Consider the following 26,993-nt stretch of genomic DNA (forward strand, 5'->3'; position numbering starts at 1 on the left):
TAGAAACACATCAACTCACTACAGGAGGCCTTTGTTCATCCCCCGGAGCCATGTGAGACACTTTTTTATAGATGGGCGCTTTTTATTTAACTTCTTTTAGTCTGATGCATGCAACACCTGCTGAGTGGCATTAAACAGCTTGACAGATCAAAGACAATTTTTTATATAACTCCAACTGGATTTGTCTGAAAGAAGAAAGTCATATAGACCAAGGATGACTTGAGGGTGAGTGATTTATGGGCTAATTTTCATTTTTGGGTGAACTAACCCTTTAACCAAGAATTTTTTTCTACACCAACTTTTGTGCCAACCGTCAACAGCTGTGTTTTTCTTCTCTGTTCCACAGGACACACTGGACGTTACATCAAGGCCCTTTTCAGCACCAGTCTGATTTTCCTCTTGGCACATGTCAGCTTCCAGATCTGCCTATATACTATCCCCAGCCTTGATGATGCACTAGGACATAACTGTAAGTCCAACTTGTTTCAGGTTAAATAAATAAATAAATTAATTAATTAATTAATTAAAAAGAAGAACAAAGCAAGGGTTTAGAGTTATTACCTGGTCCAGGCTGTTTTGTAGTTAGTTGACCAGCTAACATGTTCAAAGCCAGCTGAACCACCATAAGCTGGTAGCTGGTTTGTTCCTGGTCCAAGATGGTCTTTGTAAAGAAAAAAATATACTGTATAACTTCATACTCTTCATACTTCATACATAATTGTTTCTCAGGGGGACATAAGTGATTTTCACCATTTACAGGGAGTAGTTGGGGATTTTAATGCCATCCGAATCTAGAATTTTTCTCTCACCACCCGCGTAAAAATCCCCAGCCGAATTACCTACTGTTTTTTTTGACTAACACCAAAGTCGTGTGGTGATTTAATTGCTGTCCTAATCCACATCTAAAAGGTGATCAATCCAAAAGTCATTTTGTAAATTTTTGTAAATCCTTTTTGACCACTGAAATGCACTGTGACCGTATGGTTGCACTTCGCACTAATTTGTATCAGAAAAGTGACATCTCGTACGTTAAAAATGGACACCTACATCAATTAAGTGCTAGAAAGTTTTTATAGGAATTTTTCTTTTAATTGGCGTTTTGTTGGTTGTGAATGTACATTTTAAAAATATATTATATTAGAGCTGTATTATATATAATTATAGAGCTGCCCATGGCTAAAGATTTTTCTGGTCGACTAGTAGTCATTCATTTTAAGCATTATTGCTATTATTATTAATTATTATTAATAATAATAAACAGTTTAATAATATAATAATGACCCTTTAATTGCCTACATAGCTTAATAACATAGCTCAATGGCACATCAGTGATAATGTGACTGACTACGTAAGACACGCAGTGTTTAATCACTGAGGAGCTATGGAGATTTTTTTTTTTTTTTTTACAGACATCCCTATGAGAAACTATTACCGTGTGAATAGGACTTTATTTTTAACAGCCTTTGTCAAAGTACAGTTTCCTCAAAATGAGAACAGATGTCAGTAATTACTCACAGGTGAAAAATAGTATCATCACAATCAGTGTTGCATAATTACTTAACACGCCTGTCTTGAGCAACTAAAACAATGAAGGTCACAGACCGATCTGTATGTCACATTTTGGCTTCTTAGGCTGAGTAGGTACTTCTTTTGAACAAGTAATTTCTTAGTGATGTTAGTGTTGTCAAAAGAACCAGCGTCAGTACCAGTCGGTACTGAAATATTAAAAATGTGACGATACCAGCATTTCCCGCTAGCATTTTGAGCGCTGGTGAGCGGAATCTTAAACACCTCTGAGTGGCCATTATGTTCTTGTGCTCAACAGATATGTCTGTGATTGGCTCCAGTGATCATTGCTTCACGCTCTTCACCAAGCCTAATACAGATACACACGGAAGCGTTTGAAAGCCGCATCTATCAGTGGATCCCTAATATATCACACAATGGCCAATCAGAGCTGTTTAAGAATCCGCTCAGCACTCAGCAGCGCTCAAAATGCTAGCATCATCACATTTTTAGAATTTTAGTACCGACATCGGTACTTTTGACAACACCACTGAGTAACCATTAAAAAAGGATGTTCTTTGTAGTATGAATGTAATCTAGACATACTATGTTGGCCATGTTTTCATTAGCTTTGTTTACATGGACCCTAATAATCTGTTTGTAATTGGACTAGTAAAAAAAGAGGCATGTAACCATGTCAGAATGAATTGGCCAAATCCAATAAAAAAAAATTCATTCAGATTGTAGGTTTAAACCATTTTTAATTTAAACACTTGATCGGATTGAAAACTAAAGCTGGAGAGTTATGCACATTTGCAAAGACGTAGAAATGGCGTAATGACGTATGACACAAAGAACGAGCTGCTGAATCATAAGTGTAATAAATGGCTGTTGTCGTTGTAAAATTCTTCCAGTCATCGCCTGTGAAATGGCACAGGACAAATGTTGTCCCACCAGTCCTTGCTCAGACTTTCATTCACAGACACCTTATTTTGGGTGTGGGAAGTGGCATTTTTACAGCTTGATAAATATAAGCAGCATGGGACAAAGCTTTGCTTGTTCATCGTCACCTAATAAGGACCTGAAATTTATAGGATGGCTAGTATGCTCTTCTCGAAATAGCTGCAAACTCATATTTGTACAGTATGTTCATGCAGTGTGCGAATGTCAGAATCTCAAATCTTGATTGGAAGCTTGTGGCTTACAAATTCGTGCATCAAACCAATGTCTTTATTTAGCGTTCATGTAAACACTAAGTTCAAGTTCATCAATCGTAATGATTTCTATCCGACTGAAATAAAAGGTGTCCATGTAAATTTAGCCACTGTCATGTGACCTACCAGCGTCAAGTTACAAATCCTGTAACCTATACATACAGTATATGCACACATACTTTAAAAATACATATTTAGCTCCAATCTAAAATGTGTCCAAAAAAACAGAATAAAACTCAGTTTAAAATTCACATTCAAACCATACGGCACCAAAGTTTTAATCTGTGTATTCAGTAACTTTCTTGTTTCAACAAGTCGATCCAAAGATGTTATGCCAAAAAGCAAGCTATGTTTCAAAACACAGCTACCAGATTAAACTGAATTTTCCAACAGGGCATTCACAGGTGACAGTAATTGTTGGTTCCAAAACAACAGTCTGATTAACTAAGTCCTAAACCTTTAAAATCAGAAGGAAATTGTGTCAAAAGCTAAATTTAACTTAACTTGAACTTTCAGGTTTAGTTTATCTCATAGGAATGTTAATCCAGGACCTTGTTCGACTTGCCACAATCACAAATTATTTGATATGTACTGTAATCCATTTGAGAAGCCACAGTTATTAGCCTCTCTTATTTGCGGTTTGGAGGATGTTTGCCTTCCCTTCCAAAATTGTCCAGAAAGACCAATGCAAGATGTATCATTCCTGAGTCCCAAACATCTTTATGGAGTCGCAAGGCTGACTGCAAACACTTCAAGGGCTTGTAGCCTTTGGCTGACTCTGCCAAAGGAGAGTGCAGTGGCTCATGGAAATGTTTCGGTAGCTTTGCGAGGGCACTTGCGGTTGGCTTGTCTTTATGACCAACTTGACAGTGTCCAGTACTTAGACCGTATTGTGACTCATTTTATCCTAAGCATATAAATCTTCTCTCTTGCTCTCTCTGTAGGCAGCTCATGGGAGACTCTATCAAGACATATTGGAGTGTCCAGGTATGTAGAGAATGTAGAGAATGAGAGCATGTATACGTGAGGCGTCACATGAAAATGATCAATGCTAGATCACTTATTTTATTTTATTTTATTTCCAAATGATGGCTACATTTTCAATCCTTTTCTTTTCTTTTCTTTTCTTTTCTTTTCTTTTCTTTTCTTTTCTTTTCTTTTCTTTTCTTTTCTTTTCTTTTCTTTTCTTTTCTTTTTTCTTCATGAAAAGGCTGAAAGTCTAAATTTTTTGATCTGTATAACATCATATTACTCAGACAATAGGCATTTAACAGCTGAGTAGGGCTGCCCCCTCCTAATAGTCGACTAACGGTCAATCAAAATTTTATTAGTCACTTAGTCACAGGGACAGAAAAAAAAATATTCCACAGGAAGTGGCGAAGTCATGTGATGGACAGATCATTAACAGCTGGTCTATGTGGTAATTACAGTACATCGGTCAGGACATCCAAACAGTCGTTACGTTTGGGACCTCAAATGTAGCTTATTATCTGAAACATCTAAGTAGTAGCATCATTACATGGCTGCTGGCTTTAACGTTAACCTGGAAAAATGTGCGCTATTCAAGGGTTTGTGCGGAGTGTGGCAGCTAAATAGTAGCCCACTCACTCATTTGCATTTATCTTAAAATACTCCAATATTTTTGGTCGTACAGATAAAAGTAATACATCTTTTAAATCTGTAAAAGGTCTACTTTTATTTGTGTGCTTTCACAAAAACAACAAAACATTGTGCTTTTGTGAAGTGATGAAATCAATCAGGGAGCACTTTCTGCCGTCTAGGTCTCTCTGAACTTGAGTGCATCAAAAAAAACAAAAAAACGAATTTGCAACCGAAACTCAGAAGACATGAAAAAGGTACCTGTAGAAAGCAAAATGTCTACTTTTAAGTGAGCCAATTCAAATGGAAACAAAGTTTCAGAATATGTAATCCATATGAACTGTGGAAATGACGAGTCAATGTCATTGACTTTGTCACTGCAGCCGAAAAGAATAGTTTATCAATTAATTATTATAATGTTGAGGCAGTCTTCTTGCAATTTTTTTTTTTCCAACAAATTCATAATCATTGCTTCTGCGGTGCGCTGTGGCAAGCTTTATGTGTGTGCTTGAGCGCTGGTAGGCTATGGGCAATTAAAGGCTCATTATTTGAATTTTATGGTTTAATATTAATATAAAAGTGAGATTAGTTGACTGATTGCTTTAAATGAACAACTGTTATTCGATCAGAAAAATCTTTATTCGAGGGAAGCCCTATTGTTGAGTTTGCGGTTGCTTTTGCAGGCTTCCGCTGGAGGATCCTTGGAGCATGGTGAGGCTCCTGACCCCAGATCTTGGCATCTTCATCATTTCTCTGATCACCCTGATACTGTGTAGCCGTCTTTTGAAGAAGAGAGAGGAGGGTCCCATACCTCACATGTCAACACGTCTCCAGGAGGTGAGCTGAGCATAGACCAGGTCTACTGCTGATCTGCTGTTCTGTTTATGTTTGAGCAGCTTATTATGAGACTGTACTGAGTAATGCTGCTTTAGTCTGAGCCTCACACAGCCCACCCATGGCCTGCTGCAGTGGCTAATGCTGATGTAATCCACCGATTGCAGTTTCACTGACTGGCTGCTATATACCTTGTGTGAGTCAAGGATTTTATCATTCTGCTGGGAGGCAAATATTTGTTTGCATGCATCCAGACTGATACAATGAGGGCTTCAGAGGCAAAACTTGATTTTTGAAAAGTTTAGGTTGATAATATAGCAAGGTTCATGATCTTCAAAAAATATCATAAGATACAGTGGTCCCTAAAATGTTTGGACACATAAACCAGACTTAAAATCGCACAAATGGCAATTACACACCCAATTTTTTGTTGGTTTCATATTACTGCTTTTCTTTCTTTATTTTGTATATATTTATTTATTTTTACTGATGCTTTAGCAAACAAATTAGATATCCTCAGGAACAACTGCATGTTCTGTTTTATTGCCTAGTCTTAAATCCATAAAATACTCTGTACTTAGTAGTTTTAGATGCAGGTAAATTTTGACATGCACATGTACATGCACATGTACATGCACCATGCTACCACATTATTATGGTATCATCGATTTGAGAAATACCTGCCTCTTTACATCATGTAAAAATGTAGTAGATCGTTTTATAAGTTGGTCAGATGGATCCTTCCTGTCTAAGTGTACATTATATGCTCTAGACATTGCGTACAAATGCCTTGCAAAACTAATTCCACCAAACCCAAAGTGCTACATAGGTATATCTTGTGTTGATGTGTTCATGTATTTGGACTGTGTTTACACTTGTAAACAGAAGTTAACCCATCAGTGCCCAAATTTTTCCTGAATGGTTTCATGCATATAGTCATGTTAATGTCCTAATGTCCTATGTGAACATGTTCTGCATTCATTTTCCACAGGTTTTTTTTTTTCTTCTTTTTTTCTTGAAAATAGTATTTGAATGTGTGGCAACTATAGTTGCCGATGGGCAAATATTTTGTATGCACCCCTTCAATTTCATATTTGAATAGGAGGAGAGCATTTGGCATCTAACTCAAAATAACTGCTTTCAACAGAACAATCTTTATTCATAAACAAATTTATTATGCATAAAATTCAAAGAACATTCGATGCAAACCCAAAAAAGGCTGCATCTATGTTATAATCTCTTGAATATGAAAACACAACAAATCCATTTGTCTTAAAGTGGTGGAACATAGTGCAGAACAAAGTGCAGCCATTAAGTTGCCCCAACAGGGTATTGTGTATCAATAAGTTAAATGAAAATAAATAAATAAAAATAAATAGAATGAAGAAAATATTACATCTGCATAATAAAAAATGTATACCTGAAAGAAAATTATGCATTTAACTGTTTGGTTACCAACATTCTGCAAAATATCTTCTTTTGTGCTCAACAGAAGAAATAAACTCATAGGTTTGCAATTAATACTTTGTGATATAAATATGTAAAATATCACATATTTTATGGATAGGCACGTATTGATTAGGTCAAATGGATTAACCCTAACAAAAGTCCTTGATATTCATGAAATTAATGATATTCTGTTTAAAATATGTTTATTTAAATAATTATCATGTGTAGGCTACACCCATGATTGTTTGTTTATTTATTTACTTATTATTAAACATGCAGGTATTTTCATTCTTAGAGGTGTTAAATGAAAATAATAAATAAACATAAACAGCCTCATGTGACAGGAAGGAAGTGAATACCTTTTTCTTTTTCTCAATCCTTTATTTGGTTGTTTTCTTGCATGTCATTGAGAAATAAAACATGGATAACATCTAGAAAAATACTTACAAAAGGAAATTGACAACAATAAACTGCAGCAACTATAGTTGCTGGTGGGCTTAAATGGGATAATTACAGGGACTGTTTGTGGGCCAAAAAGTTTTATTTTGTTGGATTGAAAATGAATGAAATGAAAATATTATGTAATGCAAGTGTATGTATGTCTGGGAACATTTATAAAAAAAAAAAAAAAATATATATATATATATATATATATATATATTATATATATATATATATATATATATATATATATATATATATATATATATATATATATATTTTTTTTTTTTTTTTATAAAAAAAAAATATTTTTTTTTTTTTTTAAATAATAATAATAATTATATATATATATATATATATATAATTATTATTATTTTTGTTTGTTTGGGTTTTTTTGGCCCCCATGAAAAAAAAAACCCGTTTATACATCACACACATTATATATATATAATTTTTTTTATTAAGTCAAAGTTTTCTTTAAGGGTTGTGTTTAGGGGTAGGGTTAGGGGATATAATATAATTTGTAATGCAGTATAAAAATCATTATCACTATGGAATTTCACTTAAAAGCATGAAAAACAATCGTGTGTGTGTGTGTGTCTGTCTGTGTTGTGTGTACGTGTGTAAAACACTATGGCAAAATCATTATTTAAAAAATATGCTGTCAAAACTTGTTGCCCTAATCGCAAGGTCACATAGCAACTAAAATCACAGCAGTTTTGTATTGTATCATGATGGTGAACATGAATATTTGCGTAACTCTCACAAACATAGCAACAAGAAAGAAATAAGAACTACAACAAAAAAAGTTAAATAGAAGCAGAAACATTACCCAGCATCACTATGACTATTATATACCAACATGCAGTTTATTAAGGAAAGCTGAGCTATTACTGTACTTTTATAAGTGATTAGACTTGTTGGGTTGAGAGATTGGCAAAGAGAATTATTGTTATTGCTATTATTATTATTATTATTTTATATATATGTTTTTCTTTTTGGTGGACAATAAAACAAAACAAAAGAAAAAAAAATCCCATAGACTGAAGCTATGTCTGGAAAATATATCAAAGAAATTTGTAGACTTCTGTTCGCTCTCCACCCTGTGATATTTGATATTTTTGGTCTTGCATTTCTTTTCATTTTTATCCCCCCGTTTGACTCACCATTGCACCATTCCAGCACTGTACAGTGGCCTAGAGTCTGACAACTTCCTGCTGCTGTTGCCGAGGCAACAACATCAACAAACACTGGCTGGCTGGTTCGCTATGTGTCAGCATAGAAAAATAGGATCTTTATAAGATCAATTAGCAATAGAGGCCCAAAGTGCTAAACCAGGCATGTGTGTCTTCTTTACTGGAATCTAACAATAGAGACTGTTTCAACAGTATATACATATATATACATATGTGTGTATGTGTGTGTGTATATATATATATATATATATATATATATATGTATTGTGTGTTATATATATGTGTGTATGTATGTATGTATATATATATATATACATTTATTTTTCATATATTGAAAATCTAATAAAAACAAATTAATATTTTTATTACATTTTGTGAATGTTTTCTGACCTCTACTTAGCTATCTGACTCTTTTCTACCCTCAAATGCAAAAGAATGGGTACAATGCAGCAATGTATTGTTAAATCTACTTTTTAAATAGTTCTTTGAAATGTGCCATCTAAGTGAATGAATTTGCAAAAATGAATCAGTATTGAGACTTGGTTCTCTAGTCCTGGAGACCTATTTTTTATTACTATTATTATTTTGTATGTTTCACTTGTATGTTTTACTTCTCATTTCCAAAGACCTCTGCAACAGTGTAACAACTGCTTCATGCCAAAATTTTGTTGCATTGTAGCCAACTAGCTGCCACCTGCATTGTAAATTGGTGTAGGAACAACATAATTACAATACATTCCAAAGCACTGGCCCGCAGTACAGGACTAAGTGAATAGCCTTTGTTGTGGGCACAGCACTTGGAGTCTGATGCCAGTTCAATCAGATGAAATGCGTTTATATATGTCTGTGCACTTGCTGTTTTACTGAAGAGAAAAGAAATGCTGTAACAAAGACCAATGTCCATTAACCAATTTCCACAATAAATGCAATATAGTTGTTTTGAAAACGTTTAACTTTTAATGCGAACATAGAATTGTCAGTGAAATCACAACAACTTATTGTTTCAATAAAATCAAAGCACTAATTTGCTTTTAATTACATTTATTATTCTTTATGTAACGTGGACAGTTAATCAGGATTGTTAGGTGGTGTACTTATGAAGTTATTAAAACTTATGATGGGTCTTAAATACACTCTTAACATTCAGGTGCACAATACACGCATGAGTGGAAAGCTCTGAAAGGGAAAATGGAAAATAATAATAAAAAACTACTCCGAATACAACAGTCTTTTTCATAACGCCAAACACTGTTTTTTTTAATTTATTTATTTATTTTTTTGATATATTGATAAGCTATCCAAAGTAAGAAACTGCTTGGTTTAGTTGGTCTACCAGTGTGGTAAAACTGTTTTTTAGTTAATCAACCTAGTAGTACCTTAGCATTGTAATATGTTGCCTACTCTTTAGGCCCTGGTATACTTCATGCAGAATCAAAGAATGATTTTAGTGTGACGTCATTTTGAACAAAATAAGGCCAAAATGAAGTTCATATGGGTTTTGTTTTGGGGAGTTCGAAACAGTCACAGTGAACTTTTTGGAAACGTTTTCTCCGGCTGTTAAACAGCTTTGTACTGCTATTGGTCCATGGAAATCCATGGTTCATGTGTGCTCAAGGGCTCCGCTTTCTTTGACTAGAAAATCTTCTCCAGTTGATTTCCTGTGTTCAGTCTGTTGTTCTGATACGAGTAAAAAAAACATGAATACACATTTTGCACATTTCTATCTGAGAGTGTGTAGCCAACTCACTTATTAAGGTTTAGATTGGCCTGAAGATTTGTCACATGGATCCTTCCAAAGGGCAGCTGAGGCCTTATTGCAGCTCTGTGTTTAGTGTTGGAGCGGGTGTTAATAGGGTCACATGAGGCTGTGGAATGAGGTAGGACTCTGACACTGACACTGAATACTGAAACACTGATTAAACACTGAGTTGAACAGCCTTGAAAAAACGGGAAGAATCCAACCTTCCTGTGCCTTTGAAATAGTTTAACACAGGTTTCATATTCAGGGTCAAGAGATCGACAAAAGGACAGATGGACTAAGAAGAAAAACAAAGTTAGTCCTGCACAATGAGACTTTTGGCATAACATCTGGTCCTCAGTGTTTATGGGCAGTTTTGTGGCAAGACTTGTAATTTCAGCCTTTAAACAGAACACCCACGGAAAGTCTGACCAATATGGCAAGCTCAAATCTTATTGGCTGACTTCATGCAACCTTCTCAAAACTCTTGCCACTTCAATATCCATTAGAACAGTCCGGTTGAGACTATGGAAAGGCACTGTAAAAATCAAGATGTATTGATATTCTATAATGAATATATGTATGAATGTATGTTGGACTATTTGTCAGCTGAAAATAGAATTTTTCCTTTGTGTTATCATCATTAAAGTTATGGCGAGGACTCCACTATTCTCTTTGAACTAGAATGTTTATTAATAATTTATAGCTATAGTTATCATCCTTGGAGTGAACAGGCCTTAATGCTCTACATTGAATCTTTTTGATGCCCTCATAGCAGACAGTGATAGTGAGCCTTCTGTCTTCAGATGCAGTTGCACCATTTTTTATCATTTCAGTTCAATAACAGATGGGATACACACACTGTTATTTACACATAAGTAGCTTTCTTTGCTTCTTTTGCTTCTTTGCTTTGTTGTAAGATTCAAAGTTTATTTCAGAAGTTTATTCTAGCAGAGGTGTATGTGCCAGCAAGAACAGGCGGATGTTTGAAAACTTCTCACATACGTGAATGAATCCAAAGTTTTCAATGATCCAGTGTGGAACTGATATTGTACCAGATCACCAGTTTGAAAGCTGTGTGTGTGTGTTTTACACTAAAGGTACCCCATGATGGAAACAAAGGGATCAAGGTTTGGCTGGTTAGTGTGGTCCAGCAACTGTTTGGTTACCAGCATTCTTCAAAATATCTTTATGTTCAGGTCTGAAAACGCCTGTTGTCTCTCCAGGTATTATAGACCTCTTTGACTGCAACAGGCTGCTGGTTTGAACAGTGTTTCAGCTTTCATCCAAAAACACCTCATGATGCAAACATGCCTGTCTGGCAAGATATGATTGCTATGACTCTGAGGAGCCAAGAGTAACACACTCTCACGTGTGTATACAAGTGTACATGACTGAAAAAAAACTTTCTTGACCTTTTTGATGTTTTGTTCACATTTTACATCAGCTTCCGTCTCTTCCTGTATCTATTTCTCAGTTTCTCTCAGACAGTACATTACTTTTTGCAGTGCTTTTAAAGGCTGACATCCTTAGTCTTAGTTTTTAAGTTTGGGACACCAGCTTACCAATTTTACATATCTTTATCGTAGAACTTTTGCCATTCTCTAAGATTAATAAACACAAATAGAAATTAAAATGCATGTATAGGATTTTGGATTAAAAATGTAATTCTTGTGTGGCCTATTTTTTCATCCCAGCATCAATTAAGTCTTTCTCACGTCTCTGTCCTCTTCTTTTTAGGAGGATGAAACAGAAGATGATGATGTAGAAGGAGAAGATGAGGAAATGTTATCCTGTAGTGAGACGGAAGATGAGGAGAATCCTTACTCAAGCAGTGGGGCGGCTCAGTTAGCTGCCCGCCTCCGTGCCACAGCACAGCGCTTCCTCAAGAACATGGGTCGCATCCTGGCCATCACACTACTAGCACTAGCTGGTAAGAGAGTCAGCGAACAGATTTAACAAAGTTGAGCAATATAAACAAGAAGGGGAAAGAGATTAAATGAAATCGTCAAAATCAAAGGTACAAATTTTGTCAAAGCAGGTGTGAGAACAAGACCCTGTAAGGCAGGTTTTGTGTACAAATTATTCTAAATAGATGTGTGATTTAGAAAAAAACATGTATCTCAAGGTTTTTTTTCTTTAAGTTTGCTTTTTGGCTAATATATCACAATCTCTTGCATAGTTTTGAATGTACAGTCAAGGCTTCCACAGTAGTAATAATTACTTAAATATAATTGTGTTTTAAGATAATAAATTTAGCTAGATGTACAGTACGTTTACATGCAAAAAAAAAAAAAAAAAAAAAAACAGTATACAACAAAGGGGACTGAAATGTCAAGACGCAATTTGATGATGTGGTAAAATGTCCAATACTGGCATACTCTTTTGTTTCTGTCAAAAGGATGTACTTTTTCCATCACCAATAAATGTTTCATTGAGTATTTGAAGTAACAAAATAAATTTGAAGTGTTATTATTCAGGTAGCTATCTGTAAACATGTTGACAGAGAATTTGCTCAAATGTTGCTCCGCCATGACAGTAGTTGACCTAAAAGAGAAAACTAACCATAGCTGCTTACTCGTTATTCCATGCCATTTCATAGTCTGTGTAGTGTTTCCACAAAATATTTCAAAAAGAAAAAGTGCACTTCAAATATCCAGATGATGTACTTAATTAACTGAAGGGAAAAAAAGGATTGTGAAATGTTCAACACTTCATGCACTCAATTGTTGTAGCTAACATATCATTTGGGACACAAGTTATGTTTATAAAACTGTGCTAATGCATGTCTTGTAGCAAAAGAACTAGTTTTATATTCTGAATGAAGTTAAGTTGCTTTTCAGAGCACAACGTTAGATGATATTATGCTTTTGAAGATAGAAGCACTTGTGTAGAGAATGTTTTGTCTAATCTCAGTGTGGATGTGATTTGACTTTGAACTCATGTCTTTCTCTTTCCAGGAATCACTTTACCCTCTTCATTCTCTGCCTTCTACTTCCTTCTCTTTATTGGAGTGTGCACATGGTGGGCTTGCCACTTTCCCATCAGCCATCTGGGATTTAATGCATTGTGCGTGATGGTGGCCTTCTTTACAGGGGGACACCTGGTGTGTCTTTACCTGTATCAAAGCTCATTTGCGCAAGAGATGTTCTCCCCAGCGGGCCTGTGGGCCAGGTATTGTTGTTCATTACTCTCAATTCTCTTTACATTCGCTGTACTGTACATTCAGTATGTCTGTGACTTTGTGGCATTATTTTTGCTGTCCTGTTATTTGGAAGGTTACTCTGATTTGTTGAAGTAGTATGTGTACCTAGTTCAACATCCTTATTTGTCCTGGAATAACATTCCTTTAAACCAACGAGGCTGGATACTCTGATTTTTAGAAGTAGGACAACATCGACACCATTTCCTGGATTGACATCTTTTGTTGGTTCTGGGACAACATTCGTATCAAACAATACAGTTTGAGTTAGGATTAAGCATAAGGCTGGGTTTGGAACCATCAAGTTAATGGTTAGGGTTGAGGTTGGGAAAGTGTTTTATGACAGGAATCTTGTTCCAGGACCAACAAAAGAATGCTGATCCAGGAAAATGTTGTATTTGGCAAAATCACAGTGACCATTATTGGTAGTACCACCAAGAATGTACTGTAGCGGTATTATGGTGCAATGATGGCATTACATTTTAATACCTTGGTACCTTGGTACTCTAAAATGGCTGCATTCATAAAATATTGGGTTTGTATCGTTTTCTGATGTGCTTCAGACAATAGGGTAAGATGAGAGAAGATGCCCCCTTAAGAATATTCACTTTTAAATTGTTTTTATTTATATATAATTTTAGCATGCAATAGAAATCATTTGTAGCAATATAAGTCTTTATTGTCCCTTTTTATCAATTTAACATATCCTTGCTGAATGATTGTATAAATTTCTTTCAAAGAAAAAAAAATGTACTGACCACTAACCTTTGATTGGTAGTGTATATTGCTACAGATTTCTGTCCAGTTTTATTTTAGTATCGCTGAGCTACTGTTATAGTTATTATAGTTTATTAATGTTTTTAATTGTTTGATTTCAGTTAATGTTTATCTTTATTTCTCCATAATCAACAGTTCATATAAAAATATCATTACTTGCATTCTTCCCCATCTTATATTCATTACGTGTTGTGTTAAGGCAGAGTGTAATGTAAATGTGAGAGTAGTTGATTGTTTGTATTAGATAGTGAGTCTGGCTGGGTGAAGGTGGTGTACATCCTGCCAGCCTTGCATAACCCACTGAAAAGCAACACTGAGACTTAAGCCTTAGATATGTATCTGGAGATTGACACCCACACTTACTGGCCATAAAACCTGGCTTGGTGAGGTTGCCAGCTCTGTGCATTTTTCATGACACATAAATCTCTGCTGACCCCTGTGCTGATGTAGATGACTGTCACAGCTGTCACAGTGAGATAAAACTAAATTCTGCTATACATCATTGTCCTAAACATGTCACATACAAAATGTTGCATGCACACTGCTGTCACATTAAGATTATTAGTGGTGTTTGCTAAGGCAAGCATCACTATTACTATTGAGCATATTTAAATTTGAACAAACCTAAGCCTAACTCACCCCACATGGCTTGTGCTGCAACATTAATGATAACTTGTGTCATAATATGTTTTTGTTATTTCGTTTAGTGGAAGGTGGTGAAAAATTCCTAAGACTTACATTGAGAGATTACACTATCTGTCAAGCATTTGGACTAATGAAGTTTTGGAAAGACAGTTCCTTTTGCTCACTAAGGCCGGGTATAGACTGTGCAATTTTCGTCCGATTTTGAGCTGAGTGTTTATTTCGCACCTATAGTGTGAGCAGTCAAGTTGCATCTTGATGAACAGACCGTATAGTGTGAGCACATAAATCCTGAGCTTTGGCTTGACTTTGCATGTAATTTACTCGTAGCCTACAGTGAAAGTTGGTATTTAACAAAAATGTTGCTGAAATCGCACAGTGTATGCCCAGCCTTAGGCTGCATTTATTTGATAAAAAGAAAGGTAAAAATATTAGTATTGTGAAATGTTATAACAATTCAAAAGAACTGTTTTCTATTTTAATGTATTTAAAATGTAGTTTATTGCTGTGATGGCACATTTTCAGCAGCCAATATTCCAGTCTTCAGTATCGCATGTTCAGAAATAATTTTAATATGCTGATTTGCCACTCAGTTATCATAAGTTATTATTGCTGCTAAATTATTAATACTGGTTCTAACTGCTTAATTTTTGAAATAGAAAAAAAATTTAACATTATAAATGTATTTGATGTCACTTTTGACTAATTCAATAAATTTTTTGCTGAATAAATGTATGGAGTTTTTTTTTTTTTTTTTTTTTTTATTCCTACCCCAAACATTTGAATTGCAGTGTATCATGGTTTTCAACGGATTTCAACATGGATAATAATAAGAAATGTTTCTTGAGCACAAAGTCAGCATATTAGAATGATTTCTGAGGGATCATGTGACACTGAAGACTGGAGTAATGATGCTGAAAATCAGCTTTACCATCACAGGAATACATTACATTTTAAAATAGATTAAAATAGAAAATAGTTTTAAATTGTAATCATATTTCATATTACAGTTTTTACTGTAATTTTCATCAAATAAATGCAGCTTTGGTGAGCATAAGACTTTCGAAAACATTTAAAAAAATCAGAATTATTCAAAGCATTTGACCCATAGTGTATATACAGTATGAAGATGGTTTACACATATTACTCAGAAAGGGAGAAAGCGCGACATGCAATATGACTTAAGTCCTGCCTTCTAAATAAAACAGCCAGTAACCAGTTTTTTGGTGGATCAACCTATATATGCTTTTTTAAAACTGTAAGAGACAACATTTATGCAAAGTTCATGCTATATTTTCTTGCTAATTTGAAATACAGATTTAAAAATAGGTTTTGCATGCCTGAAATAGCTGCCCAAGGCGTTGTGAATATGTCCACTGAGTGAACTAACTTTCCTTGAAAGGGAATTGAGTCATATATAGCGACCAGAATATCACGAAAACTTAAAGGTTGTATGTACCCCTCACATTTTTATTTTTTTTTTTCAGAAAATGGAATATCTGATGTTTTATTTTTATTTTTTTTTGCTTTAGACTATTTGGCCTGAAGGATATAATCAAGCCTGGAAACTGTTCTTCTTTTGACATCACCCTCAACATGGAGCATGACTGGCCAGTGTATGTCAATCCTGGCATTCTTCTCCTCTTGTACATCTCTGTGACTATTCTGCTGAAAATCAGCAGTTACAGTCATGGCCACATGGACAAGGTGCTTTCACACATTCGTTTGTACAGTTAAAGGGATAATTCGGCCCAAAATTTCAATTTTTCCTCTTAACCTTAAATTGCTCACATCCTGTGTGTGTTTATGAGCAGAAAGTTCATGCTGTTTTCCAAACAGTGGATGTCAAGCTTAAAAAGGGCATCATATTCCAATGTATCTAAATCTATTCACTGAATATAATGAATTTTTTTTGGCTGAACTATCCTTTTAAAAGATCCTTGTACAGGATGTCATGTACAGTAATCCCAGACACATTACGTTTGTACCCTTGTAAGCCACTGAATAACATTTGACTAATTGATTGTGTACAATAATGGAGTTTGGGTAAGTTAGTGGTAAATTACCATTATTATTTCATATATTAACTGATGTAATGTCTTTGTGTTTGTGGAGACTGATGAGGGTGAAGCAGTTGAAGCAGTACAGGGTGAGGCTGGAGAGGAAGTGGAGCTCAGGTTATGGGAGTCAAGGAGACATAGTAATGAAGATGACACTAAGGTAAGACTTAAATCACTATGGTTACATTCGACTACCGATATATTGGTTTAGTCTCAACTACATCATTTCACCAACATAAGTATTTCATTTTGTTCACATGCTAAAACAAAGATTCTTTACGAACTTTGCCTATGACTTCCTACCTGCTCTACATACAACACAAAACTAACCAACTTGAACTAAAACAATCCAACATAAAAAAATTATCCTGGACAAGCCCCAAATTTTTATTAAAACCAAGCAAATTTACTCACATCTTTATTCCAAATCAAATGGGGGTACTGTATGTTAAACTGCAGTGCTGAGTACAAAATAATACTTAAAAAATGATGATAATAAAATCTCAGTCACAGTTTGTATGCCCATATCTATGACTCGTTGTGCTTTCTCATAGGATGTGTTTGCAGTCCAGTACTGCTACATGGCTGTATACCACAAATACAGCATTTTCCATTATTTTATTTTCAAATTGTTGTTCCTGAAAAAAGCTTTTTCAGCATTGTGACTCTCTTTTTGCATAGTACAATCTTTCATAGACATATTCACGTTTAAATGCAATTAATATAACAACATATTATTCAATGCATTTGGCTTCTAGATTTATATATTAAGTTGCCCAAGCATGTGGCAAAATGTTTAAACATCGCCTATAGGCTACTTTTCTTATGTTAAAAGGTAGTAGGCTATCACAAACATTTTAAATTAAAACCACTGACAGAAAAAGTTGCCTCTAGTGCCTTTTCTTTTGCATTTAAATCTTTACTACAAGCATTCCCTCGGGTCATAAAGAACTTTGTTTTTCTACCTCCATGAGTGCCGTCTATTATGCGGTCTTTATATAAAAGTGAATTTTTCCTTGCTTTAAACCTATCAAAAAGTCTTGTGTTGACTGTCATACACAGTAGACTTTAATTATATGCATTTATGGTGTATTTACTACATTTTTAAATCAATCCATGTTCATTTTTACGGTGAACAATGCACTGTGACTTTAATTCCATACACATACAGTCACATACAGTGCATTTCTTCATTAAAGAAAAAGTCATCTGTTGATTTGTCAACACTATGTGTGATCATTTCTTACTTCTGTAGAACATAATAGAAGATATTTTGAAGAATGTTGGTAATCAAAGATTGTTGGTTCTATGCAATCTATTTTTTTCCTATACAGTGAAAAACAATGGGGACCAAAACGGTTTGTTTACTAGCATTTTTCAAAATATCTTTTATTATGTTCTATAGAAGAAAGTCAAACATGTTTTGGAACTATGTCTTGAACTCTCCCTTTAAGAGCAGGGAATGTGTGTTCCTGCTGAACATTCTCACCACCTTTTACCTGATAACACATAATGAAGTGAATGAATATTTTATTAAAGGAATAAAAATCAGATGCATTACTTATCAAATAAGTGTCAGCCCTAGTATGAAACCACTGTTTTTTTTTTTTTGTTTGTTTTTTTTGTCTGGTTTAGCAAACGCTTCTCACCACGGGAGAGTCACCGCTGTCCGAATCACAAATCTCTAAAGAACCTGTGACCAATGGTTCAAGTCAACATGATATAGGTAGGGCATTGTACATTGTGCATTTACACTTACAGAAGATACCAGTTCACCTTTAAGTCTATATGTTTGTTTCTGAGCTTGTGATGTTTGTTTGTGCAGGGCCCAGTGGAGAGGCCACAGCCGATAATCCTCTTCGCCTGGTGGGACGAATGATCTTGCAACAAAGTTACATTTGTGCCCTTATAGCTATGATGGTAAAACAAATATTATCTTCTGTCTACTATCTATAGATGATAAGTTTTGTGCTGATTCATTGTCTGATTCAGACAAAGACAAAGATTAATTAAAAGTTAAACTTAGGCTACAGTATAAACGAACTTTACCACGGTTACATGAATTCAATGCCACCATCACTGAGCTTCTGACAACTCTTTCAGTCTTCATTAAAAAAATAAAAATAAAAAACAACAACAACAACAAAAAAACATTTTTACCTGAAAGTTTGAGTTAGAATAGTTTGCAAGAGTGTGAGTAAAAGCAGTGACTTCAGAACGATGGATCTTGAACCGATGAAATGCTTACTAATTTCTGGGTTTTGGTCTATAAAATATGTCATCCCTGCAGCACGCTATAGTAGCATTATAATTTGGACCCATTTTACCTGACCAAGTAGATTTTTGATGTGTGTGATGAACGTGTATTTGTATTCTTGCCCCCCTGCAGGTGTGGAGTATAACATACCATAGTTGGCTGACGTTTGTGCTGCTGCTGTGGTCGTGTGTGATCTGGATGCTGCGGGCACGTCAACGCTTTGCCACTCTTTGCTCTCCCTTCATCCTGTTGTATGGCTTGGCACTTTGCTGTCTGCAGTATGTGTGGGCCATGGACCTAGAAACAGAACTGCCCCAGCACATTGGCACCATGAGCCTGCACCAGCTGGGTTTGGACCGAACACAGTACCCCTGTTTGCGCTTGGGAGCCATGGTGAGGACAGTGAAGTTTTTTTTTGCTTTTTTCGAATGACTGCCATTTATCATGTAATAAAAGTTGATATTAAATAATAAGAAGTTGTTCTCCACAACAGAGCAAATAGCATCCCGTGTCTCCATGTCCGCTGTCGTTTTAAATTTCCCTAACCTAAACTACAATCTTAAATTCAGCGCTTAGCGTCTACGTCATGGCTCTCAGCCCGCCCTCTGTTCGTTGGTTGAATGGCTGGTGCGGAGCCGGAGATAATCTGGGAGCTGGTTTGCTATATCAGACTGAGTACAAAGCGAATTGAAATTGAGCGGAAGTACGAAGTCTGACGTGTCTGACCTTCCTTTTCTTTGAATAAAAAGACAAAAAAAGGATTACAGTCAGGAACTTACAGTAGAAGTAAATGGGGGTCTACACGTAATCAGTAAAGTTCTTGCTGGTTAAATAGTATAGCCACAAGACATAAACAATACAAGCTGTATACAATTTTGCAACATCATATCCACAGCAGTATTATAGCTAAAACTCTAAAAATGATGACACATACCAGACTCACATCTACCACATTAAGGCTCTGGCATATGTGCCAAGCATAAAGCCATGACATTTAAGAATATCGGGAAAAAACAAACACACTTGCATAATTCATTGATGGGCTGCTCTTGCTCTGGTTGATGTGCACGCACTCTTCTGGGAGAAGTGCCCATACAAGGAATTCCGCCCTTTGCGATGTCATGAAGGACCATACTCGAGAGAAAAAAAAAAAAATTACTTTCTGAAACTTACACAAACCTGAAGAAGTGTATACTGTACTTCCAACTTGTTTTTTTTTTAACTTTGGCAATGTTTATGATGAGAATCCAACTCGTGACTTTAACGGTGACTAAGTCAGAATGCATAAAATAGCATTAAACCTGCCCTTTAACATGATAGTTTAAAAAAATCTCATTATCTTTTCTGTGTAAAGTTTTCATGCCAACATGATACCTAAAACCCTAAAATGACTGTAAAACTGATGAAAACAACTTTGTATCTCAAACTTTTAACCAATCAATTGTTCACATTTCTGCATTTAAATCCTCCAAAAACTGGCCCCATTAATTTCCATTGTAATTCTTTTCATTTTCATTTAATTTAAGAAAACAAGGGAGAAGTTGAAATAGTTTTTTTTGGTGGATAATCAACATTACACCACAAATGCGGTCAAGCTTGTCTCTAATTGTATTGAACCTAGAATGTTCCTTTAAGATGTTCCTTTAAGTGTTTCCCAACCCTGTTGCTGAAGGCACACCAACAGTACACATTTTCAAAATCTTCCTACTCAAACACACCTAATTCAACTCATTAGCTTCTTAGTGGCGACTCCAAGACCTGAAATGGATGGGTCAGAAAAGGTAGAATGTGTTTTGTTGGTGTGGCTGCAGGGACAGAGTTGGGAAGCACTGCTTTCAGTTAAGAATGCACAAAGTTTTCGTATAAAATTTAAATTCTAAATGGCTTCATGTATTGAGATACAAATGGCTCCAATAAACCTTGAAGACTGTGAGAAATGTAGATAGGAAAACTTGTACTCACTTGCTACATCTTTACAAAATGCAACAACATGATCACGACATGATCAGTCATAATTATGATGTTTCATAATACACTGAGGAAAGTGTAAATATTGCTTCACTCTTTTTCTCTTTGTTCTCAGCTTCTGTTCACGTTGACATTTTGGCTTTTGCTGAGACAGTCGGTAAAGGACATGTTCAGCAGGAAGAAGAGGGTGACTGCACCATTGCAGGAGGTAACCACTGGAGGTGAGCAAGAGCAACAGGATCTCAAGAGACAATTGCATTTGTTTTTTCACCATTTTGTTGATAAATCAAATACAGAGAGAACAGGAAGTGATGGTGGGGCTGGGGCCAAAACATGACATGGACCAGACTAAAACTAGCACATGTGAACACCCTGCCATTTGTCTGGAACAAGAGTGCTAACCACATAGCCATGACGAATAAGAAAATAGATTTCTTTCTGATTCATTCAGCAAGTTCAGGAAAGCGAATCATTAATCACTGTCTATTAATCATCATTATCAAAGCATTTGTAATTCCTTGTCTGCTCCACCTTGCTTTTCTTCCCATTTCTTTCTCACACTCAACAGTGTATTAAAAAAAAGAACTAGGCTTGCTGCTGTAACGTTTAGGTGTGGCAACAGAGTAGTGGATTCAAGTGCAAGGCTTTATTATGGATTATTATGGGCAGAGCTGGGAACCACGATGGATCTGAAGACCACCAGGATGGGACAGATGGAGCCGAAGACCAACAGGGTGGGACAGATGACCACCACAGCAGAGCAAATGGATTCGAAGATTCCTACGGTGAAGCAGATGACCACGGTGGAGCAGATCTAACTATAACAAAAAGCACAGAGAGGTTAACAGCGGACTCTGTGGCCGTAACAGGATAGGCAGAGCGTTCATAACCGGTCTCCTTGACCTTGACAGAACAGTCATAGAGTTCACAGATGGCTTCTGCGACTGGGTCAAGACAGGACACAAGTTCATAGATGAACTCCATGATTGGTTTAGGACAGGACGAGAGATCAGGGGTAGCCCTTTTGGCTGTGAAAGTACAGGCTGGAAATTCACTGATGGTCTCCTTGACTGTGACAGGACAAACTAATGGTTCAGAAACGGCCTTCTTATTTGTTTTTGTTAATAACCGTTATATAAGATTTAAGTTTATATAAGTTTGTCATTGTACTGTTTTATTGTCGTTGTGTTTTTTATTACGAATAATAATGAATCCATCTTTCAAGCTGTCACAATCACACACTGGAGTGCCCATGAACTCCACCAGAGGGCACTCCACCCCTGACTTTAACCATTCACCCAGGAATCCATTTCCCACAATCCTTTGTCCGGACTTATCAGCACTCATTACCAGTTCACAGCGGCTTCTCATTAGAAGGACTATAAAGGATCCACTCAGTCGCAAACGCATCTCTGTTGATTTTTAGCCTATAGCGTGTTCTCCTGTTTGCCTTGTTCCTTGTTTCCTTACCTTGCCTTGCCTTTTTTTTGACTCTGGACTGTTTCCTTGTTAAAGGGATTGTTTGCTGCCTGCCCTGACCATTGCCTGCATATTGGATTACTCTTTTGTCTGTTCCTTGGATTGTACTGTTTTGCAGATGTGTGACCCTGCCTCTCTGACTACGATTCTTATAAAGCCTTGCATGTGGATCCTCTACTCTGTCGTCATGGCTCCTACGTTACACAAGCATTTGTATTAGTCTTATAAAGTGAAAGGTGAAAAGATATAAGTGCAACAAACAGTTATCTTTTCTTGTAAAACGTGATGCCAAGATCGCAAATTCGAAAACAAAAGTGTCCAAAGCCCTGCTGTTTTGTCATAAGTGAAAATTTCCTCACTGTGCCATTCCTAAAAATAAAATAAAATAAAATATTATTTGTTTTTGTTTTATGTTTTAAAAAAAAAATTTTTTTTGTTTTTATTTTTAAATTTTTTTTTTTTTTTGTTGTGATTTTTTTTATCATAACAATTTTTTTTTTTTTTTTTTCAGTGAATTCAAGTTAATTTCAAAGGCATTTGCTTAAAGGACTAGTTTACCCAAAAGTGAAAATGTCCTAATTTATTCATGCTCATGTCAATCAAAACTATGAAAATCAAAATGTATAGAAATCAAAAAGAGAAAATTTGTAGATAGTTTACGCTGCTCTTTTCCCAAAAAAAAAAAAAAGAGACAGTTGAGCTGTTGTGACAAAAAAACAAAAAAACAAACACCACTTAAGTGCTATAAAAGTAAAATTTTTGCTTTTCTACCATGCATTTGAGTGGTTGAACTCTTTTTATTTTGTTTTTGGGTTTCACATTTCATCACAGATAGTGAAGTTTGAGAGTCTCTCTCTCTCTCTCTCTCTCTCTCTCTCTCTCTCTCTCTCTCTCTCTCTCTCTCTCTCTCTCTTTCAGAGAACACAGGTCGAAATGAGTCGATTTTGAAGGTGTTGGGTGGGCTGGTGATGAGTCTGTATGCTAAGTACTGGATCTACGTGTGTGGAGGCATGTTCATCATGGTCAGCTTTGCAGGAAAGCTTGTAGCCTACAAGATCGTCTACATGCTGCTATTTCTGCTCTGCCTGTGCCTGTATCAGGTACAATTTTACCAGCCCACATATGAAATGTAATTTTATCCACTAAATTTAGTCATAAAATTTAATGAAAAACCTCTCTGTCCTTAGGTGTACTATTCTCTCTGGAGGAGGTTGCTAAAGGCCTTCTGGTGGATGGTGGTGGCCTATACCATGGTGGTGCTCATTGCTATTTACACCTTTCAGTTTGAGGACTTTCCAGGCTATTGGGGAAACTTCACTGGATTCACAGAACAGCAGTATGTCCCCTGGTTTACTATTTACTATTTGCAAGTGTTTCGGATGAAGTATGAAAGGAATGTCCTTAATGTCATTCCAAACCCATGTTCATTTATGTTTTTGTGGAACACAAAAGGAGAAGTTTATCTGAAAGTTCCTGCTGCTCTTTTCAACACAATAAAACTAAATGAGTGACCTTTAAGCTCCAAAAGAGGGACAAAAAGCTTCAAGAGACTGTAATCACACAAAAAAATTCTACAAAACTTCTTGTTTTGTGTTCAGTGGAATGTCATATGGGTTTGGAACGGTGTTTGGGTGAATAAGCGATGTTGCAAATTTCATTTTTAGGTAAATTTCTTGTGATAATGCATATGATTCTCCATCTTTAGGTTGGCTGACATGGGACTGGAGACGTTTAAACTATCTGAGCTCTTCAGCAGTATCCTGATCCCAGGCTTCTTCCTGTTGGCCTGTATTCTACAGCTTCACTACTTCCATAAGCCCTTCATGAAGATCACAGATCTGGAGAATGTTACTCCCATCCACAGGCATGAACATTACCTCTGAACAAATGCATTAATATATATTTAGACTAGGTTATTTTACTAAAATAAAATGCATTTTAGAACAATTTAAAATACATTATTTCGAACATTTAAAAGTTGGCATATGTAGTTACTTACATTTTTAACACCATTAATTCTGAATGCTGTTTATAATCATAACGGTTTTATTATCTTCTGTGAGATTTATAAAAACTAAAAAACATTGAAATTGAAGATCCAGAGCTAATACAAATGGATCAAAGCTGCAGGACTATGTAGTGAAGCACACATCATCAATTTTATAAGTCAGATGTGTAAATAAATCTACTTCTGTCTAGTGCTCTTTTTCATATAGACATGCACTTGGAGCGATCTTCAATTTGTGACCATGTTAATTACACATATTATTAAATTTACTTGCTGTAAAAAGAAACTGAAAACATTAACTTAACATTGAGATTAACATAAATACATATTTAAAGTGATTGGCAGCCCTAGATTACACTTTATTTTAAGGCGTCCTTGTTACAATGTAATTATCCAATTAAGTACTGAGTAATATTAATTAACTACATGTACTGTACTTATTTAGAGATGTCACAAAGTGAATTTCTGACTACAATTATTGACTGATTAATTATTACCCATTATTATCAATTATTACCTTTTACACAACAACAAAACATTACAAATTTTATTGCAGTATTTGGGATTATATCAAACATAAGTGCATTTATTTTTAATACAACAACAAACTATATACATTTAAACATTTCATTACAAAATTTTAAATTTCCATCATATTTTGTGTAATTTTGGCTTAAAAAAACTATATTAAATTATTATATTACTATTTACTATGTGTAAATCTTAAAAAAAGGCTGAAATATTTTTGAGTGTACTATACAATTTTATTTAGATGCATAGTTTAAATGAGTAAATGTCAGATGTGTAATTAAGATGTTAAAATGTATAATTTGGTGTAATATTGTTGCATTATTTTGTTGCATCATTATTATTAGTGATGTATTGTTCTTCTTTGTAAGTTTTACCTAGCCCTGTTATTAGAAAATTTATTTTTAAAAATTATAAATGTTTATTTTGATACAAAAATTTGTGGCTTTTGCAGATTTTTTTATTTTTAATCTGATGCATTCCTAGGGGATTATTTTAATTTCTCCATTTAGTCATGTTGCTTTCCGTGATAAATATTTGTGATATTTAAGATATACGAGTTGTGATTTTGCTTTTTTTATTGAATTATTATTATTATTATTTATTTATTCATTTATTTTTGATTATCACTGACAGTGCTGTTGTTGATTTCCCCCACAGAAAGAGAGGTATAGAGAATCCGGATTTGGTTCGTTCCACAGAGGAAGCAAGATTTGAGGAGGAAGATCTCATTACAGAGCAGGGTGATGATCCATCAGAGGTTGACGGTGAGAGTACTAAATGCTGCTTCTGTGCTGGTGTAGCTCAATGAAAGGAATTTTATACTTAATATTGGCCAATACCCATATGATCCTCAACATGCACCACTAATTTTAGTGTCCGTTCTTTCTTTGTTTTCAGAAGCAATACCCAGCAAATGGGGACTGGTGATGGACAGACTAATAGTGCTGTCTAGGAAGTTCTCTAACACCTTGACCCACGTCCAGAGTTTCATTTGGAGAGTATTGGAGCTGCACATCATCAAAATTGTGGCTTTTTTTGTCGTCTGGGTGGCACTATTGGAGGTCTGCATGCTGCATAATTTAGGCCATTTCATTGTGTCAGTTTCATAAACTGTAGTTATTTATGTAGTTTCTCTGCACACCAGAGAATCAGCCATCTTCTTCTGCCTATCTAGTTATGAGGTGATAATATGTCAGTGTTTCACACTTCACTTGCCTTGTATTTACTTTCTTGTTTTCCCCTTTCATTCATAGCCATCTGCAATGAACTTGGTCCTGGTGGTGCTGTGGAGTTTTGCCATGCCTTACGGCCGTTTCAGAGCAATGGCCTCCTGTCTCTCCACCATCTGGGTTTGTGTCATCATCGTCTGCAAGATGCTGTACCAGCTCAGTGTCGTCAACCCTGCAGAGTACTCTAACAACTGCACCATGGTGAGACAGCACACCTAAACACGCATGCTTACAAACACACTTTATGCATTATGCACTGCAAGTGTTTTTTAAGGAAAGCATCACTATCACTATTGCTTGTATGATTTGAACAAAACCTGAATCAATTTATCTATTGAAATATGGGGCTGCATATGGAACTACTCAGAACAGCATATTATTGTGACTATTTCATGAGAAAGCACTCTTATTTGCTTTATAAAATGTAAAACTCTAGTTTATACTTACATAAGTAGTTTTAAACACATTCATGCACCAAGTACGCACTTCCTCCTAAACTTAATAAGGTTAATATTAAAAACAGCAACACCATCTTGCTCGGGATTTGTGTGATACTTGCGTCTCAGCACCCTGCTGGTTTCATAAACTTAGCGCTAATTAAACAAATACCCTCAAGCGTGGATGAAGTTAATGTGTTTAGTCTTGCGTTTTATGGATGTTTGGGATTTGGGATCTCAGGTGATTTACAAACACTACGGCTATTCCTCCGGTCGGCTGTTTAAAAGGCTTGTGTTTATCGCCATATAAATGGCTAAACTTTCCTCTTCAGAGTAATTAGTCGATTTTGCTGACAGGATTTTGCCTTGCAGCCTAAAAGATGTCTAGCAGACTTGAAATGTCCCTTGTATTTCTCGCCAGTCTGT

At 35.5% G+C, this 26,993-nt stretch overlaps 1 protein-coding gene across 5 annotated transcripts in view; it reads left to right on the top strand.

Moving 5' to 3' along the window:
- Positions 1 to 26,993, top strand: part of LOC109093704 (piezo-type mechanosensitive ion channel component 1-like) — a 101,131-nt gene that overhangs the window by 48,900 nt on the left and 25,238 nt on the right. For 4 of the 5 annotated variants that reach the window (XM_042760959.1, XM_042760962.1, XM_042760965.1 and 1 more), the window contains exons 3-19: positions 347 to 469; positions 3,665 to 3,707; positions 5,003 to 5,156; positions 11,718 to 11,910; positions 12,938 to 13,151; positions 16,131 to 16,305; positions 16,714 to 16,818; positions 18,294 to 18,384; positions 18,484 to 18,578; positions 19,048 to 19,308; positions 20,999 to 21,104; positions 23,281 to 23,462; positions 23,550 to 23,698; positions 24,068 to 24,226; positions 25,559 to 25,665; positions 25,799 to 25,962; positions 26,155 to 26,331. In XM_042760959.1, coding sequence (XP_042616893.1) covers positions 347 to 469; positions 3,665 to 3,707; positions 5,003 to 5,156; positions 11,718 to 11,910; positions 12,938 to 13,151; positions 16,131 to 16,305; positions 16,714 to 16,818; positions 18,294 to 18,384; positions 18,484 to 18,578; positions 19,048 to 19,308; positions 20,999 to 21,104; positions 23,281 to 23,462; positions 23,550 to 23,698; positions 24,068 to 24,226; positions 25,559 to 25,665; positions 25,799 to 25,962; positions 26,155 to 26,331 — 2,498 coding nt within the window. The remainder of the gene's footprint in view (positions 1 to 346; positions 470 to 3,664; positions 3,708 to 5,002; positions 5,157 to 11,717; positions 11,911 to 12,937; positions 13,152 to 16,130; positions 16,306 to 16,713; positions 16,819 to 18,293; positions 18,385 to 18,483; positions 18,579 to 19,047; positions 19,309 to 20,998; positions 21,105 to 23,280; positions 23,463 to 23,549; positions 23,699 to 24,067; positions 24,227 to 25,558; positions 25,666 to 25,798; positions 25,963 to 26,154; positions 26,332 to 26,993) is intronic. The other variant, XM_042760963.1, reaches the window with a different exon arrangement.

This window comes from Cyprinus carpio, chromosome A7, assembly GCF_018340385.1.
Source record: "Cyprinus carpio isolate SPL01 chromosome A7, ASM1834038v1, whole genome shotgun sequence".
NCBI lineage: Eukaryota > Metazoa > Chordata > Actinopteri > Cypriniformes > Cyprinidae > Cyprinus > Cyprinus carpio.